General features: G+C 39.8%; 1 protein-coding gene across 1 annotated transcript; it reads left to right on the top strand.

Annotated features, from left to right (window-relative positions):
• SERINC3 (serine incorporator 3) lies at positions 1-18874 on the top strand. Its single transcript, XM_002917367.4, has 10 exons — positions 1-162; positions 5516-5677; positions 6298-6491; positions 7595-7674; positions 8331-8468; positions 10938-11107; positions 12599-12689; positions 13514-13694; positions 17075-17302; positions 17947-18874. Exons 1-10 carry the CDS (start codon positions 124-126, stop codon positions 18083-18085), a joined length of 1422 nt encoding a protein of 473 aa, XP_002917413.1. The 5' UTR covers positions 1-123; the 3' UTR covers positions 18086-18874.
• The last annotated feature ends 1049 nt before the right edge of the window (positions 18875-19923 follow it).

The raw sequence follows: 19923 nt of genomic DNA on the forward strand, positions 1-19923 counted from the left end.
AATGACGCCACCCGCGCGTTTCCGGCCTGGAAAAAACGTCGCGTTTCTGAGGAGACAGCTCGACTGGCAGTTACCACCGCGCTAGAAGCTTCGCGATCGGCCGCCTGCATCACCAGCGTCACCATGGGAGCTGTGCTGGGCGTCTTCTCCCTCGCCAGCTGGGTGAGTTAGGGGTCTGGTGTCTCCGTCAGACGTGTCGTTTGGGGGAGGCCGATAGGGACCCCCAAGCCCAGACGCCGTGGGGCCTTGGCCGGGAGCTTGGGGGACGGTCCCTGGGCTGGAGAGAGTATCCGGGGGCGCAGACCAATATCCGTGATGCCCCCCCCCCAGTCGGGATCAGGCGGCTCGCCTTCCGGGTTTGTTGGGGGAACGTAGGAGGCCGGGCCGTCATTGTTTACAATTTCGATTGCCCCGCCCCCGCGAGGCTTCCGGCCCCTGGGTTCCTCTGGAGCTGGAGCGTGGACCGCGGAATGAGAGTTCCGGGGCGAGGGCGCTCTGCTTCATTTCCAAGTACCTTCTTAAGGTGGCGTCGTTTAATTTTGGGTGTCTTAAGTGATATTTTTATCCCATAGCATGGATTTGCCGATGTTACAGAGTATGTAGCAGAGCTGGGATTTTAACCGAGGCTTGTGTGCAGTTGTGCAAAGGAAAGGCGGCCTTGTGGATTATTCAAAATTGAAAGCCATGGCATGAACATTTTGGGACCTTGTCTAAGACATTTATCTCTGGCTTCCCGTAACATGAGGCTAATCACCCCAGCATTCCTCTCCTTGAGAGCTGCTGTGAGGATAAAGTGAATAAATGGGTTGAATCGCTTTGTAGATTGTAAATGCCATATTTTAAAAAGGAAATTTTAGGATCTATGGAAGAGAATATGGTGAGTTCCCTCATATACTTGCTCCTGAGGAGCACGATTCTTTAAAGTCACTTCTTGTCTCATAACTTCCCAACTGACTTAATTGATCTAGGACTCAATCTCCGCTCATTCCACTAGCATTTCTTAGGGACAAAGTACAAAATGTATTTTCCGGGGCGCCTGGGTGGCACAGTGGTTAAGCATCTGCCTTCGGCTCAGGGCGTGATCCCGGCGTTATGGGATCGAGCCCCACATCGGGCTCCTTTGCTGTGAGCCTGCTTCTTCCTCTCCCACTCCCCCTGCTTGTGTTCCCTCTCTCACTGGCTGTCTCTATCTCTGTCGAATAAATAAATAAAATCTTTAAAAAAAAAAAGTGTATTTTCCATTCTTTAAGGTTGTTCATCCTAAATCAAAAGGGTGTTTGGTCATTTACAGGTTCCTTGAGAGCAGTGGCTTTCCAATTTTTTGACCTTGACCAAAAGTAAGAAATACATTTTACATAGCTGATTTAATATGCCCATTTAGACACAAGTTTCGTGAAATAATTTTTACCTTTGTCATCTGCCGTACAATTTTTCTATCACATTAGAACAAATCCTGGTAAGTTGAATTTTACAATCCACTAGTGGGTTAAACTATTTGCAAAGTAGATTTAGGGAAAAAAATACAGTTAAGAAGGTAATTAAGGAGTGGATTTGTAATTTGAAGCAAAGATGTCTTTCTTATCCTAATAACCTGACACACATTTTGTCTTTGATGTAAAGCTAGTGTTTGAATTGATGCCTTCAAAGCGTTTCTATCTGTAAATTGCTTTTCTATATTATTAATCCCCTTTATTCAACAGGAATAGCAAGGAGTTCAGTGTACTGAATGGGATGAGTGAGGGGAAGAATAATAGGAAAAGAAGTCAGAAGGCTGGCAGGGAGCCAAATCACGTAGATACCCATTGTTTGGTCTTTTGTTTTTGTATTGGCTTTTACGTACATCCCCATAAATGATATGGGGATCCATTGTAGAAAAGAAGAGTGATGTGATCTGACCTGTGTTTTAACAAGGTGGTTGTTGGAGAAAAGAAAGGGTAAAGCAGTGTAGAGGAGAAAAAACTTTGCTTGCATCCTCTATGGGGTTAGTTGTTGGGGGCCTGCGAATTAAAGAGATGAAAGGTTAGCGAGAGAAGAAAGAACTATGTACACACGCTGCACACATACTTGCAGGATGTTATTCATCATTCAGTGATGAATAACTCAAGGGGATGGTTAGAAAATAGGGCTTATTATATACCTTACTTATTAGGGGACAAGAAAAGGGAAGAAAAGGGCTTCTAGTTAGGAAGAACAAACAGGAGATAAAAAAGTTGGTGATAATACTTGTTTATGTAGGTGCAGCAGTCTTCCGTCTTCTTTATGGCCATAAAACTCCCTTGGAGAGAGAGTTTATGGCAACCTCATATCCCAGAAGTTGCTGCCTTTAGTCAGATGAGGAAAGCTCCAAGAAGGCTTTTTTCCCTGTATCTGTTGACTCTCAAATGTCTTCACCTTAAAATAATCTTTATACCAACTCTGGGTTCTGATTAGGTGGCTATAGCAATGAGACAGGAGCCGTTGCATTTAATCCAGGTGAAAGATGATAGTAGTGGATTGGACCCACATAATAACTAAGGATGCTAAGAAAGTGGTCAGATTCTGGAGATAACTTATATTTTTATTATTTATTTTCTTTATTTTTTCTTAAATATTTATTTATTTTCTTAAAAATTAAGTAGGCTCCATGCCAGACATGGGGCTTGAACTCATGACCCTGAGATCAAGAGCCATGTGCTGTACCGACTGTGTCAGCAAGGTGCCCCAGATTCTGGATATATTTTGAGGATAAAGTTGATGTGCTGACAGATTGGAACAGAGTTTTGGAAAAAGAGAAAACATCAAGGGTGACTCCAAGGTTTTTGGCCTGAGTAACAGGAAGAATAGAGTTATTTACTGAGATCGGGAAGTGACATAACATATAGCAGGACAGCTCTGTTCCACAGATTGAGTACCTACTGTAAAGGTGCAAGAGATCTAACAGTAGGTGGCCACTCCTAAGGGCACTTATATTTTCATGATATTTATAAACAAATAAGTGGGTGTATTCATTTGCTAGGTCTAGATAAGAATAAAATACTGCAAACTGGGTGGCTCAAACAACCCAAGTTTGTTGTCTCTCAGTTTCTGGAGGCTAGTAGCCCAAGATTAAGATGTCAGCAGGGTTAGTGCCTGAGGGTGATGAGGGCGAATCGGTTCCATCCTTCTTCCCTAGTTCCTGCTGGTTTGCTAGTGGTCTTTGATAATCCTTGGCTTGTAGATCTCTGCCTTGTTTCACTTGGTGTTCTCCCTGTGCTGTAGGTCTGTGCCCAAATTTCTCCTTTTTATGGCACCAATCATGTTTAAATAGGTGCCCACTCTTCAGTCTAACATCATTTTAGCTACTTACATTTGCAGTGACCCTATTTCCAAATAAGGTCACACTCTTGGGTACTGGGGATCAGGAGTTCAACATATGAATTTGTGGGGATAGGGGGACACAGTTCAACCCATAACAAACAGTAAGCAGTTATCCTGAGATTATTTAATAGGCTGGAAAATAAATAAATAAATAGCTAAAGAGAGTTAGAAGTGTGAGAATGCAAACAAAATAAACATGAAGCAATTAATGTCATTGTTTTTTGCTGTAAAACTTCTATTTCTGTCTGCAGCCGGCTATAGACCTCTATGATGGTCTTTTGGCCCAGGTTGTAGTTAGAGACTGAAACTGGGTGATCAATTTCCCATGGCTGTTGCAGTTATAAATGTTAATGGCTACCATGATCTATTCAGCCCCTGCTGTGCCAGGCATTATGCCAGGTGCTGTATATTCCTGACGCTAGCTCATTCTTCATACAGTAACTGTTCAGGTAGGTGGTGTTACGCGCATTTTTACAGATGAGAAAACTGGGTTTTTAAGCTTGGCATCTTGCTCCGAATCACACAAAGATAAAAGTTTCCCCAAGGTACCATCTATAACAAGTAAAGACTGGGACCATACTATGAAATCAGCATCCCCCATTATTTACATCTGCTGCTTCTGCTGATGATTCTGACTTCGCCTGCCTTTGTAATGTGACTCGGTGTGGTCTCTGAAAGCAATTTGAGTGCTTTCCTAATTAGGCCTACATAAAAACGATTCAGATTATGCTGTCATCTGAAATGCTCACCGGAGATCCAGGTTACTCTGTTTTTTTTTTTCAATTGAGGTAAAATTCACATAACATAAAATGAACCATTTTTAAGTGTATAATTCAGTTTCATTTAGTACTTTCGCAGTGTTACGCTGTCGTTGCTGTCATCGCATCAATGTAGTTCCAGAACATATTCATCCCCCCAAAGAGAAGCCTGATTCCCATTAAGCAGTCACTCTCCATCCCATCTCCCTCGTCCAACCTTTGGAAACTACTAATGCTTTCTGTCTCTGGATTTACTTATTCTGGATATCTCATATAAATGAAATACAACATGTGACCTTTTGGGTCTGGCTTCTTTCACTTAGCATGATGTTTTCTAGGTTCTCCCATGTTGTACCATGTATCAGTACTTCATGCATTTTCATGACTGAATAATATTCCATTGTACGGATCTACCACATTTTATGTATCCGTTTGTCAATTTGTCGGACATTTGGGTTGTTTCTACCTTTTGGCAACTATAAATAGTGCTTCTTTGAACATTCATGTGTACCATGTATCAGTACTTCATGCATTTTCATGACTGAATAATATTCCATTGTACGGATCTACCACATTTTATGTATCCGTTTGTCAATTGACGGACATTTGGGTTGTTTCTACCTTTTGGCAACTATAAATAGTGCTTCTTTGAACATTCATGTGGAAGCTTTTGTTTGAATACCTGTTTCAGTCCTTTTGGGTGTATGTTTAGGAGAGGAATTGCTGGGTCAAATGGTGGATTCTGTGTATAAATTTTTTGAGGAATCTCCAGGTTACTCTTAAATTGAGCTAAATGGCCCTTGTTATCATCATGTATAAAGGTTTCCATGTAATGTTGCTTGATGCTATAATGCCAGATTTGGTAACTAGGATTCCTTAAATAGCAAGTGGAGTTAGGTTTTTATATTGTTTTTAAATAAAATATGCTCTCTGTGTGAGTATAAGTAACATTTATTGGGCTTTTAGTATGTTTTAGGCACTGTGTTGAGTACTTATTCAATACAGCGATATCCGAGGGAGGAAGAGTCCGTTATTCAGTCTGTTTTGCCGGTGGAGAAATAAGCTTAGCTTATGTAACTTGCTGAGTTAGAGTGACAGAAATAATATTGACTCCAGAACCCATGCCTTTTTTTTTTTTTTTTTAAAGTAGGCTCCACACCCAGTACAGAGCCCATTGTGGGGCTTGAACTCTTGACTGTGAGATCAAGGCCTGAGCTGAGATGCAGAGTCAGATACTCAATTGACTGATCTACCCAGGCACCTCCCAGAACCCATGCTTTTATAACCACTTCCTCCCAGCCATAACTCTGTCAGCTAAAGCTGTCAAAGCCTGGTTTGCCTTATCTTCTACTCAGTGACCCTTATGACATGAAGGAGTACCCTGAAAGAGGTCTCAGATGGCTGTGGTGTGCTTATTCCAGGTTCCCTGCCTTTGCAGCGGCGCCTCGTGTCTGCTGTGTAGCTGCTGCCCCAACAGTAAGAACTCCACGGTGACCCGCCTCATCTATGCCTTCATTCTCTTCCTGGGCGCTGCGGTGTCCTGTATCATGCTGACCGAAGGGATGGAATCGCAGCTGAAGAAGGTAAGCAGAAGTAACAGTAGCCTTAATGTACTGGTTATTTGTATTATTTTTCTATTTTGCACAATTTTAGTTGTGATTAACATTTTTATTTCTTTACCGTTGTAAAACTCAGTCAAGCTCATTATAATTGTTGGGTTTTTAAATTACTTTTGGGTAAGACGTAGAATATGAAAGTATTAGTCCTTTTCCAGACGTCAAGGTACTCAGAGTGAACATGACCAGGTTCTACTCTAACAGCTGAGAGGAAAATACTCAAAGGGTGGCACGAAAACATTATCTTCCCACGGATGTTTCAGGTTTAAACATTTGACTAGACTAGCCCTTCATCTGTGGAAGAAATCAGTTGTAATGTGAAAATTCACGGCCAAATGGGAGATAACCTCATCAGCAAGAATCTTAAGCAAAGAAGAGAACACTTCACTTTTATTCACAAAATGCAAATTGTTTATACTATTTGGTGGCAAGATTGTAAGTGAATTGGAAGGCAAAGAGAAAAGTCCCTCAGGACAGTCTTGCAGTAGTTGAAGTAGCCAGTTTTATAAATTCAGGCTTTCTTATGATGGGATAGGATCTTTGTTTAAATGCGAATATTCCCATAACATTGGTATTGCTTTTTCCAGATTCCTGGATTCTGTGAAGGGGGATTTAAAATCAATGTGGCTGAAAGAAAGGTGGATAAAGACTGTGATGTTCTGGTCGGTTATAAAGCTGTGTATCGGATCAACTTTGCCTTGGCCATCTTTTTCTTTGCCTTCTCTCTGCTCATGTTAAAAGTAAAGACAAGTAAAGATCCCAGAGCAGCAGTACACAATGGGTATGTAAATTTATTTTATTATTTACTTGTTATATTACGGTGTGGCTCCTCCCCTTGAGCAGTTAATGTTGCCATTCTGATGGAAGCCATAGAGTACTGGAATCAGCGGCCCACATAAATTTCTGACCATTGTACATGTGAAGTTGTTTCAATGTCATTTTCAGTTGGAGTTCTGTTGCACAGAGAGGGTGAAGGGGACGAGGAGAGTCTTGTCTTTTTTTTAATACCTTTGTTGCAAGTTCCTAGATTTTTATCAAACACCTGTGAAACAGTTCAAGGTTTGTGCTAGGCACTGCATACACACAAACATATATACTTTTAATTGTTAAAAAATAAAAATGTACCTAATCTATTAAACAGTATACAGAAAGATAAACTGGTTATATTTGATTTACAAATCTATTGTTTCCCATTCCTGACTGCCCCCAGTTTCCCTTCGACATATAATTCTTATTTGAAGACTGAAGGGAGTTTCGTACACTTTATATGTATTATAATCCTCTTTTTATAGATGCAGTAACTGAATTTCAGAAAGGTTAAATAAAGTGCCTGAGATCTCTGAGCCAGTGAAAGTTGGAGTTGGAATTGAAACTCAGGTTTGTCCAGCTCCAGAGCCTGATTCTTTTCACTCTGCCATACAAGGCAGTCTTTAAAGATCATGGACTGAAAGCCAGGTTTGGTCCTAGCTTTGCCAGTGATGAACTGTGTGATTGTGGGCACAAAGCACTTATGTCCTATGTTGCGAAAGAGGATTAGGTGATAACTTTTCCCTAGATCCAATAGTTAATTGTTTTATATGTAGCTAATATTGTTAGTTTAGAATACTCCGGAATTGTAGGAAAATTCCTATCTTTAACTGCTAAGTGTAGGGAAATTCTTAAGATGTTTTTCTCTTATTATGTCTGAGTGATTTGTTCTCTGGGCTAATATTTGTCCTTAAATTGTATGAAAGATTGAAGCACTTCATGTCAAATGAAGAAATAAGCACAGACAATCGTGTTGGGAATGCTACTGAGTCCTTATTTTTGCATTTCAGAAATTCACTTTTCTCAGTATAAGGGCAAAAATTAACATTTCACAAATGCACTTTTGTATTTTAATAGGTTTTGGTTCTTCAAAATTGCTGCCATTGTTGGTATCATGGTTGGCTCTTTCTACATCCCTGGGGGCCATTTCACCACAGGTATGGCTCACTACTAAGAGGGTTAATTATAATATATACACACTCTACAAATGATGGACTTGCAGCTACATTTTCATTACTGGTTTTGCAGAACTGGCAATTAAATGAGGTGGTGTTCAATTATATGACTTTGTACTAATATTAAGGTAGTAATTAATTGATTAAACCCAGGAGGCATTCAGCCCATTTTTCAGCTGTTCTGGAACCATATGTTGCCAGTATTTTAACAGTTTACCTTTTCACTTGGCAGTACTAAGTTAATGCAAGAGCTTGTCAACATAGGGACCTGTAACTCATATGTATTCTACTAGCCTTGTCTTAATATGCTTTCTTACCATAACGTCAAGTGACATCTGTGGATTTCCACCGTGATTTTTTTCCCTTATAAAGGAAAAGTCTTATTGTGCCATTTGGAATGTCAGATCCCAGGCTCCCCTTGGCACAAGCTAGAACAAGTTTTAAAAGGTCTGAAGCCCAACAAAACACTTCTCAGAGAATGCCTTTTAGTTTGGGATTGGAATAATCTTACTGTTCTGCTGGTGACAGAATATGTCTTTACCACGTCTCTCTTACTTGAAATTGTTTTAAAATTGGATAGTAACGTTCTGAAATGTTACTCCTGTAGTAAAGAATAACTTTGTTCTTTTGGTTTGTAGCCTGGTTTATTGTTGGCATGGTAGGGGCCTTTTTGTTCATCCTCATCCAGCTAGTGCTGTTGGTTGACTTTGCTCACTCTTGGAATGAATCATGGGTAAATCGAATGGAAGAAGGAAATCCAAGGTGCTGGTATGCCGGTAGGTATCTAAACTCACCTGTAAGAGCCATACTGCATTATGCTACATTAAACAGGATGTGCAGTAAAAATTTCCATTGATTTAAATGTATAAACTTCCAAATTAGAGTTGACTTTTTAAAAACTATAGTCTCCCAGTTGAGTCAGTTCTGAATTATATGCATTACTGGAAGGGGGAAGCACAGATAATAGGAATTATTGGCGTGTCTCAATTCATTTATTTTGAGATTTGTAATGTAACTAGATGTGTTTAGTTAGGGAAAAAAACTGTTGTATTTAATGATGTATTTCTTGTTTTGATTTCTCGTTTCCACGGGCAGGGGACTTAAGTGCATTATAAGTATGGGTCATCTGCCCACATCCTCAAGCAGATAGAAGTGAACAGTCCTTACTGCTTTATTCAGAGTATGGCCCACACCCCTTCTAAAAGTTTTCTGATGGAAAAAGGGCACTTAAAATTTCTAGGGTGGAAGTAGGATTTATAGCTTGTAATAATGGGGAGGGAGTTTGGTGGCCTCTATTAAAGGGGCAGTGATCCAGCCATATCTCATTTAAAAAAATGACAGTTGTTGAGATTTCTAGCCCCTTCGCTACCTATTGTAAAAGTAATAGCTACTTTTGTATAAAGAGCTTGAAAAACCAAAAATTACAAAAGAAAACAAATTCCTCCATAATCCAACACTTCAGTAATTAATACTCACTGTTAATATATTAGTCTGTATCCTTCCAGTCTTTTTTTAACATGTATATCTTCTATGTATACAAAAAAGAGTGTTGAAAAAGGTATATACTTTTATCTGACTATTTTTTTACATGTATTATACATTTGGATAGCTTATAGTTTGACGTTTTTAAATCCTAGAAGTAGCCTGTGAATATGTGGCTCCAGTGTAGTAGTAAATACTTCATAATATACCTCTGAGCACATTTCTGCTTTTTCCTTTGAATGAATTCCTTGAAGTAGAAGAGTGGAAGGGTTTGGATATTTTAAAGCCTCTTAGTACACATTATCAAACTGTCCAGGTTTTTTCATCTTATTTATCTAGCTTGCTTTTTAAATAATAACAAAAGCAAAATGAAAAAAACCCCAAAAACGAATACTTTGTTCACCATAAACACGGATGATGGAACTTAATAAAAAATAAAACATGTAAATCTCCACCTCCTTGCACCCACTTTCCTCTCCAGATATAACCACAATTACTGGATCTTTATGTATTTGTGCACATATACATGTTTTTGTTATTTAAACGTAAATAGGTTCATATTATATATTGTTCATTACTGGCTCTTCTCCACAACTGTATGATGAGTGTCTTCTAACATAACCGTGAGTATAGATACGTCCTATTCACTTAATGGTATACAGTTCTGTGGTGTTCCATGGCATAGTATACCGTAAGTTATTTAACCATTGCCCTGTTTTATTGGTCACTTCAGTTGTGTGTAATGACATTTTTTTTTGGTAATGACTGTTTTAGCATGAGATTTAAGAAATTGTTTTATCGTGATGGGTTGGAAATCCTGAAACACTTCCCCATTTCTGACTGATAAAATTTTATTTTTTTAAATCTGTTTATTTTTTTATAATTCATTTGAATCACTCAACTTTAGAATTTAATAATGAGTTGAAGATTTGTCATTCTTTGGAGTAACTAAAAAGTAGAGAAATCTTGTATATTCATATGGAAAAACATTTAAGAACTGTGCCAGTACTTTCACATACATTATCATTTTATAGTAACATCATATACATCACTTAATTTTAAATATGCAAAACCCATGGAGATTGTTAGTCGAAACTGGGTTTCTTCAATAAGCGTGCCGTGAATTAAGTACAAGTTAATTGAACTCACCATTGCTAGAGTTGGTCTGAGTATACTGTTATTCTTTCATTTTTTCTAATTTTCAGAGTTACATAGCTAATTGTTGATTATCCATGTGAACAGAAAGGAATATTATTTTAGGTTTTTGAAAACAGCAAATACGCCTGTTTCCCACAGTGATGTGGTCTCATCGTGACAGGAAGTGGGTTTATGTAGCCAGTGGCTGCAGAGGACAAATGCCTGTCCATTGTTTTCTGCTGACACCATCCCTGGCATTTAGCTTACTGGAACTGGGCCAGTTTGAGGGCCCACAAATTTTGCAAGTTCCTAAGAAAAGCGTGCACATTATTTAGCATACAGTTAGAGTTCACTCTAGCTGGAATGATCAGATGTCTCGTTTTTCAACCCGTGGAATCAAGATGGGTAATCCAGAAAGTGACTCCAGTTGCTAGAATTTAACATGAGCCACCTCTAGTGCTATCTGAAACATCAACCTTGGGTCTTCTGTAATTTCCCTGTAAAATGTTGACCACCATAACAGTAGAATCATGTGCTTTATTTTTATATGGAGTAGAAGAAAATTGGTCTTCGTTAGAAACGCTTGTTGCAGTTGTGAGCCTTTCTGTTGGTCTCCCTTTCCCTAGCTTTGCTGTCTGTCACCAGCGTCTGCTACGTTCTGTCAGTCGTCTTCGTCGGCTTGCTCTACGCATACTACACCAAACCGGATGGCTGCACGGAGAACAAGTTCTTCATCAGTATTAATTTGATCCTTTGTTTTGTGGTTTCTATTATATCCATCCTTCCAAAAATTCAGGTATGGTTTTCTGCTTTTTCCTCCTGTGAAAAATTTTTAATTAATGCTAACCTTGAACTGATGTAACCTTTATAGGCGTTTATGTTTATCTACTTAAACATTTTCCCATATTATGATAAATTCTTCATATTTCTAATTTAGTAATTGTAAAGTGTGCCATTGAGCGCCTGTATCATAATTAAGTGAATAATTTCCCTATCATTAAAAAGAAAACCTAGGTAACCTGAGAATTTTATAGCTCTTATAAAATAGTTTATGTTGTGAGGATGATTCTTGTGAATCATTAGCCAAGCTACTTTAGGGGGATTAAACTAGAAAATCATTGCTTTTAATATTTAAAAACAAAACTCATGCATGCGAGTTTCATCATTTAAATACCATACTTTAAAAAATCCATGGAGTTGTGTTTTTTTTAATTTTTAAAAAATTTTTAATTTTATTTATTTTTAATTTTATTTTATTTTATTTATTTTTTTTTTAAAGATTTTTTATTTATTTATTCGACAGAGATAGAGACAGCCAGCGAGAGAGGGAACACAAGCAGGGGGAGTGGGAGAGGAAGAGGCAGGCTCATAGCAGAGGAGCCTGACGTGGGGCTCGATCCCATAACGCCGGGATCACGCCCTGAGCCGAAGGCAGACGCTTAACCGCTGTGCCACCCAGGCGCCCCAAATTTTATTTATTTTTTAAAGATTTTATTTATTTATTTGACAGAGAGAAAGAGACAGCCAGTGAGAGAGGGAACACAAGCAGGGGGAGTGGGAGAGGAGNAGCAGGGGGAGTGGGAGAGGAAGAAGCAGGCTCATAGCAGAGGAGCCTGATGCAGGGCTCGATCCCAGAACGCCGGGATCACACCCTGAGCCGAAGGCAGATGCTTAACAACTGGGCCACCCAGGCGCCCCTAAATTTTTTTTTTAAAAGTTGTTGAGAGAGTGCATAAACATGAGCTGAGGGAGGGGCAGAGAGGAAGGGAGAAGCAGGCTCCCTGATGAGCAGGAAGCCAGCGCGGGGCTTGATCCCAGGACCCTGCCATCATGACCTGAGCTGAAGGCAGACGCTTAACCGACTGAACCACCCAGCACCCCAATTCATGAATTTTTTATGAGAAATATGAAAAGAACGCGTAGACATCACCTCTCCTTTCAAAAATGAGGAAACTGAAGTTCCAGAGAGATGATGGGTCACCTAGGTGGTTAGCGCCACCATTGAGCTTCGCTTATGTGACACCAGGGGACTAGTGAATCAGCCTCTGAAGGATAAATAGGAATTCCTGGCTGTCAGTGCCTGGAGAACCAATTGTACACGGTCCTCTTTCTTGCTGCTTTTTCAGGCTAACTCAGACTGAAAGGTTACTTGTCCTCTTTGAACTGTCAAGTAGAATCAGAAGGTTCTCAGTTAATAACATGTTGGGGGGACCCAGGGCAATCTGCTGGGTTTTAGAAAGTCAGCGCTTGCAGTTCCTGTGGCATTGTTTTCTTTTTGATTCCACAGGAACACCAGCCTCGGTCTGGTCTCCTTCAGTCCTCTCTCATCACCCTCTACACCATGTACCTCACCTGGTCAGCCATGTCCAATGAACCCGGTAAGGGAATGTCAGTAGCACATTCATTTGATGGAGAGAAAGTAGGAAATCCTCCTTCAGCAGGTGCAAACACTAGAGGTAGAGCAAACGTCCAACAGGGAACAAACAAAAAGCTTCACTTAAATGTCCAGTGCTCACCGTATGATGCAGATACTCACATTTCAAGTTTTAGTGTCTGTGTCTGTCCGTAGCTATTCATAGTTGACATCCTAAAGGACTGCAGTCCTTATACAGTCTAGGCTTTTCCCTGGACTAAGTCAGACTAGTTAAGAGTTGGACAAGGCAACATTGTTTTAGCCCTTTGTGGCATTGTTGTAATTGAATTTCACTTGGTGTTACAGGCTCTAGAGGAAGTGGCTGAAAGAAATTTCCTTTTATAGTTACTGCATTGTGTCTTACTCAGTAGGGTATTCTGTGGACTTGTTTGAAAGGAAGACGGTGATTGCAGACCCTCCAATGATGACTCACTCACTGTTACTGTACTCCTGTTTAACTGTAGAAACAAAACTAGGGCAAATTCCCTGCGCTCAAAGCCTTTGTATAACTACAGACCCAGAAAGATTTGCCAGTTAAACTTCAAAATCAGTAAAATCAAAATTGACATTTATGAATTTGACAAATACTTAGTTGCTGTATCTTTTCTTTTTTTCTAAAACTAAGTTACTGTTTGCCACACAAACATGTAATTAATTACTAAGTTTCCAGGTTCTTTTAAGTATAGCATTCCCATGTGTTACATCATGACTGAATGATGTGTGAGCACTTCCCTCACATCCTTTCTTGGCACAAGAGGAGTTCTAAGGATAATAATCTTCCACTTTCAGATCGTTCCTGCAACCCTGGCCTGTGGAGCATTGTTACGCACATGACTGCGCCAACCTTGGCTCCTGGAAATTCAACTGCTGTAGTCTCTACCCCTGCCCCACCCTCAAAGAGTGGGCATTTTGTAGATCTAGAGAATTTTATTGGACTGACAGGCTTTGTTCTCTGCCTTTTGTATTCTAGGTAAGTTAAAAAGTACTTGGGACAAGATTCTCTTGAAGGTTAACCGTAGAACGAAGAAGCTGTTTTGCTTTCAAAAAGCAGTGTGAGGAATTAAGAAAAACAACTTAACTCTTCTTTATTGAAAGTCCTCAGCTTGCTTCAGTTCCCTAGCCATGAATATTTCTTAAAGCCTAGTAAATCCTCTCATCAAATAATTCCTTCCAGACTGACATAGAGATACCTTCTCCCTGGATAGCAGGTTGAAGCCGTCACCTGACCCTAAGTCAGCTAGAGTAGTGGCTCTGAAAATCTTAATTTCCTGATAATTGTAAAAAGTATTTAAAGAACTACAGAATTCTATACATCTAATTTAAAAATCTCTAGTTAATCCAGGGGCTTAGATATAACCCGTGTTAGCACTTTGCATTCATCCTCTTACCCATTTTTTTATTGGTATTTTCTATATAATAGCATATATTACTTGAATAATTTAAAAATGTGAGAAAAATGGGCAAGGATACATTTATATAAATTAATAATATAAGTAAGTGTAAAGTGGGAAATGAAAGTATCCCCCCTTCAAATTTACCTCTTCCATGGTTAAACATTTTAGTACATGTTATTTCATACTTTTTTCCTTTGCTTATACTTAACTATCTTATTTATCAATCTGTTTGTATCTATATAATTTTATATAATTTTGTATGTAGTTACATACATGATTTATTTATATCACTTGATAATTTTTTAAATAAATTAGGAACGTACTATATAAATACACATAATAATCTCAAATATGAATTTGTCATAATTTCAACAGCTTTCCACAGTATGTGTAAATTTATCTTTTTTTTTTTTTTTAAATGATTGTTTTGTTGTATTGGAACACAACTACGCTTATGTGTTTTTATATTGTCTGTGACTTTGTTTCGCTTTTGGCCTAATATGTTTTGTTTTGTTTTGGAGATACACTTCCCATACTATAAAATTCCCCTTATAAAGTGTACAGTTCAGTAGTTGTTTAGTCTGTTTACAGGATTGTGCTACCGTCCCCACGGTCCAGTTTAGAAGATTTTATTTTGCCAAAAAGAAACCTTACGCTCATTAACAAGCCCCTCCTTGTTCCTTCCCGCTCCAGCCACTGGCAGAGACTTACCTCCTTTTTGTCTCTGTAAATTTGCTTATTTGAATGTTTCATATATGTGGAATTACACAACATATGGTCTTTTGTGACTGGCTTCTTTCACTTAGTATGTTTTCAAGGTTCATCCATGGTACAACATATCAGTACTTTAATTCCTTTTTATTGTTAGAAATGATACTCCGTGGTGTGGACATATACCACATTTTGTTTATCTTTGTCAGTTGATGGACATTTGGGTTGATTCCACTGTGGAACTGTCATGAATAATGCTGCTCTGAATATTTGTGTATAGGTTTTTCGTGTGGATGTACGTTTTCAATTCTCTTGGATCTGTACCTAGTTGTAGAATTGCTAGGCTATGTGGTACCTCTTTGTTCACCTTTTTTGAGAACTGCCAGAGTGTTCTGAAGTGGCTACATCATCTTACAGTCCCACCAGCAATGTATGAAGCTTCCAGTTTCATCCCCTCTTAATTGTTACATCGTAATTGTCCTTTATTGTAGCCATTCTAGAGAACGTGAAGTGGTATTTCATTATGGTTTTGATTTGCATTTTCCTCATGACTGATGACGTTGAACATTATTTTCATGTGCTCACTAGCCCATTTGTAGATCTTGAAGAAATGTCTATTTACATCTTTTGCCTATTTTTAAATTGGGCTGTCTTTTTATTGTTTTTATATATGGCTTGAGGTAAGGGGTCCAACTTCATTCCGTTGTGTGTGGATATCTAGTTGTCTCAGCACTGTCTGTTGAACAGACTGTTCTTTCCCCCCATTGAGTTGTCCTGGCATCCTTGTCAAAATCAGTTGACCATAAATGTGATGGTTTATTTCTGGACTCGTAATTCTATTTCATTGATCTGTATAGCTGTTCTTATGCCAGTACCACACTGTTTTGATTACTATAGCTTTGTAATAAGTTTTGAAATCAGGAAGTATGAGTCATCCAAATTTGTTCTTTTTCAAGATTGTTTTGGTTATTCTCAGTCCCTTGTGTTTCTGTGTAAATTTTGGGTTTTGCTTGTCAGTTTGAGATTTTGATAAGGATTGCATTGAATCTGTTCATCATCTTAGTATTACTATCTCAACACTATTAATATTAAGGCTTCTAGTTCATAACATAGGATGTTTCATTTAGGTCTTCAGTTTCTTTCAGGGGTTTCTAGTTATTAGTGTACAAGTCTTAAACATGTTTTGTTAAATTTCTAAGTGTTATTTTTGACAGTATTAGAAGTGAGGTCTTTTTTTTTAGTTTATCTAATTTAGGTTTTTTATTGTTACTATATAGACATGGAATTTTTGTATATTGATCTTGTGTTCTGCAGGATCATTTATTGATTCTAATAGTGTGTATATTCCTTAAGATTTTCCATGTATAAGGTCAGGTTATCTGCAAATAGAGATCATTTTACTTCTTCGCCAATCTGGACGCCTTTTATCTTTTCCTTGCCTGATTGCTCTAGCTTGAACCTCCAGTACAGTATTGAATAGAAATTGTGACAGTGGATTACTTGTCTTGTTCCTGATCTTGGGGCGGGGGGGGGGGAAGCTTTTAGTCTTTCACTATTAAGTATGATGTCAGCTCTGGGTTTTTCATAGGTGCCCTTTATCAGTTTGAAGAAGTTCTCCTCTGTTCATAGGTTGAGTGTTTTTTTCAGGAAAATGTATCAGATTTTGGTCAGGTGCTTTTTCTGTGTCTATTGAGATGATCGTGTGGTTCTTGTCCTTTAGTGGTATGTACTTTTTTATTCAGTCATTTAACAAACTTGCAGTGAGCATCTGCTGTGTGCTAGAAATGCATAGATGACTACGGTCATTGTTGAGGAGTTCTAGGACTAGCAAGAAAGACAGGAATGGTAAGTGCTATGGCAGAGGGAAGCAGGAGGAGCTGTGGGACTTTAACCCAGCCTAGGGATGACCTGATGTCAGGGAACGCTTTCTAGAAGACGTGGCACATAGAGAATTGAAGAATGAGGGTAGTTGGGAGAAGGCTGGTGAGTGGTCCTTGTGAAGTCATGGAAGCAGACATTGAGAGCATAATGAAACTCGTAAGCAGTTAGCCAAAGTAGTAACTCATGAGAGTGCTCTGTTTTGTGATGGAACAGGCAGCAGTTGAGAACTTTAAGCAGAGCTCTTCAGAAGGCCTTCAGTCCCCAAATAGGGGCAGTTCAGAAATAACCTGCATGTATATAGGCCAGTGGCCGCAGTTCATCGCATGGCCCCTTTCTCATTTGTCTTCTTCGGATCACTTTCCAGCATCCGCACTTCCAACAACAGCCAAGTAAGTAAGCTGACCTTGTCAGGAAGTGACAGCGTGATCCTCCGTGACACTGCTGCCAACGGCGGCAGCGACGAAGAGGACGGGCAGCCTCGGCGGGCTGTGGACAACGAGAAGGAAGGAGTGCAGTACAGCTACTTCTTATTCCACTTCATGCTCTCCTTGGCTTCCTTGTACATCATGATGACCCTGACCAGCTGGTACAGGTAGGAGGCACAGACAAACCAGATGGAAGACCACTTGGCCCCCTTGGGCTGCCTGTAAAATCGCCATCCATTGCTTGACCTCAGAATCCCCTTCTCTTACCCATATAATGAAGTTGTTGTGTTCAGTGCTGACTCTTTTCTGAAATACTTTTGACTTTTTCTCCTCTTGGGTTTAAAATCGAGTTGGAATTCTTACCTTACAAATCATGGAGAGTTCTTCCAGACTCGGGTTACTTAAGAGAGAAAAGCATAACATAAAGCAGTCTGACCCATCTCTGTTCACTAATTTTCCTCTGTGTCTAGAGATGGTCATTTAGAGTATTCTGATCAAAGTAATGATGTGATAAGGAAGGAAAGTTTCAGAGACGCCATTTCAATCTAGACTCTTGCCAATATCTAGAATAGCTAGGGGTTCCTGAAGATCTTTGCCCAGCAAATATGGTAGTCAGAGTTCTTCATGCTGACAAGATAAAAGCTTTTTGAGAGGCAAAGTCCCCCGCACATAAAAACTAATAATAGCTTTCATAAGTTCCTTTTAGAACCTTACTAGAGTATAGTGTCAGCAAAATTTCTTGGCTTTGGCTGGGGGTGCTGCTGGGTGCTGGTGGCAGGCTCTTTTACTTGATTGTCTTCTGTTTTCTTAGCCCTGATGCAGAGTTCCAGAGCATGACCAGCAAGTGGCCAGCTGTGTGGGTCAAGATCAGCTCCAGCTGGGTCTGCCTCCTCCTCTATGTCTGGACCCTCGTGGCTCCACTTGTCCTCACCAATCGTGACTTCAGCTGAACCTCTGAGAATTCATAAAGGTCTGCTTTGCTGAAAGCCCATATCTATTTTACTTTTGCTTCAACTAAAATATTAAGTGAACACTTTGCAAATTTGACTATATCCAAGTTTATATCAGAGGGCAAGATTAATGCTTGATGCAGGAGCTGAACTTTTCATTTATATGTATATTATGTTTATTTGTAAGGATATAACGCAAAGGGAACATTTTGCGTTTTAAAGTGAACTACAGCTGTGCTGTGAAGAGAGTTCTATTAAGACCTGTAGGATCCTACAACTTTGATTTAAAATGTAAGAAAAATGTTGGATCTTTGAGGCCAATTGTTAATATATTTCTATTGCAGTCTCCTTAAAAAGCAAAAAACAAAAACCCCACCATTTCTATGACAGGTTTCCTCTGTGAAAGTCTTGATTTGTATGATGCAAGCAGGCAGTGTATTTGGTCCTTCATCCCCTACGAGGTGTAGCATCAGAGTACTTGGGGGGAGGGGTGTGCGCCGCCGGGTCCTTCCCCAGAAGAGCAGGGTGGCTGATCCAGCTCCCGCTTCTGCAGCTTGAGTTTGGTCATTCAGTGTTTGACACTACAGCAGCAATGCCACGCAATTCCAGCTTTGCCAGAAGTGTTTGTTTCCATAGCGCTTTGTGGGTTTGGTGAAAATGAAAATTCACTTGGGAAAACAGTGCCACTTGAGTCTATGTCATTATCTTGTTATGAGTATGTAAAAGTAAAATGCATGTGAATTTATTATATTTGCACTATAAAGGTATTTGATTAAAATAGAGACTTAAGCTCTTAAGGCCCTTTCTTTAACGGCTTTTGTGAGTTAGCAGCCCTCCTGTGATTCGTAGACCTCTGTGGGCAGTCAGGTTTCTCAGGCATCAAACAGAAGGCGCCTATATCTTCTAAAACTTGAGGCCTGGCTAGTAATAAAGTCTTGAACTCATCCAGAAATTGTACTGATAATATCTTCTCTGGGTAAGACACTTGCGTAGATGCACTGTCAGGAAATTTCTTCAGGAGAGGTAGCACATAAGCAGGTAGACAAGAACAGTTCGTTCTTTCAACACACATTTACTGAGTGTTCTGTCCCAGGCCCTGTCACGTTCGGGGATCCAACATTAAACATGACAAGACACCATCTCTGCCATTTTGGACTTAAGAGTTTAAAGAAGGGTGAACATGAGCTGACAGGTGTGCGGCTTGGTGTGATGAGCGCCCTGATTGGGGAATTGCAGAGAACTCAAAGGAGAGTTGCCTGGGGTCAGGGTGGGGGGTTGTCCTGGTAGGCTTCCTGGAAAAAGTGGAATTGGAGGCCAGGAGTTGTTAGAGGAGTTAGCCAAGAGAGAAATGGGGTAGGGGGCTGGCATTGCTGCAGGGTAGACAAAACTTCACGTTAAAGGAAGGGGGAGGACAGCTTGTTCAGGAAAGCGGGAATGGTAAGAAGAGGGCAGGGACTGAGCCCACCAAGGGCTTTGCAAACCACACTCAAAGATCTGAACCTTAAGTTGAGAGCAGTGGGGAGCATATTCATAGTGACATGAACAAACCGTCTTCAGTCACTGCTGCTGACATGTAGAGTGGCATTTAGAGAGAAGACCAGGGCAGGCCACATGCCATTTTGAACAGAAGTGAAAGTGAGGATAGGGGGAAACTGACAGCTGAGAGCTACTTAGTAATTAAAATTTAAAAACTGGAAATTAATTGATTAGCTATTGGGGAGAGGCAGATTCCTGAGTGATACTGGTTTAATCACCTGAGTTGGTGGGGGTTCCGTTTATACGGTCAGAGACCGGAAGAACACCACAACACATTGTGCCAGAAGGATGGAGTTGGCCCC

Source organism: Ailuropoda melanoleuca, chromosome 13 (genome assembly GCF_002007445.2).
Source record: "Ailuropoda melanoleuca isolate Jingjing chromosome 13, ASM200744v2, whole genome shotgun sequence".
Lineage (NCBI taxonomy): Eukaryota > Metazoa > Chordata > Mammalia > Carnivora > Ursidae > Ailuropoda > Ailuropoda melanoleuca.

What these genes read in the sequence shown, in the direction of transcription:
- SERINC3 (XM_002917367.4), top strand. Translation starts at nt 124, where the DNA reads ATGGGAGCTGTGCTGGGCGTCTTCTCCCTCGCCAGCTGG. An exon ending in TCTTCTCCCTCGCCAGCTGG is followed by an intron (nt 163 to 5,515) that starts GTGAGTTAGGGG and finishes TGCTTATTCCAG; the next exon opens with GTTCCCTGCCTTTGCAGCGG. An exon ending in CCATCCTTCCAAAAATTCAG is followed by an intron (nt 11,108 to 12,598) that starts GTATGGTTTTCT and finishes TTGATTCCACAG; the next exon opens with GAACACCAGCCTCGGTCTGG.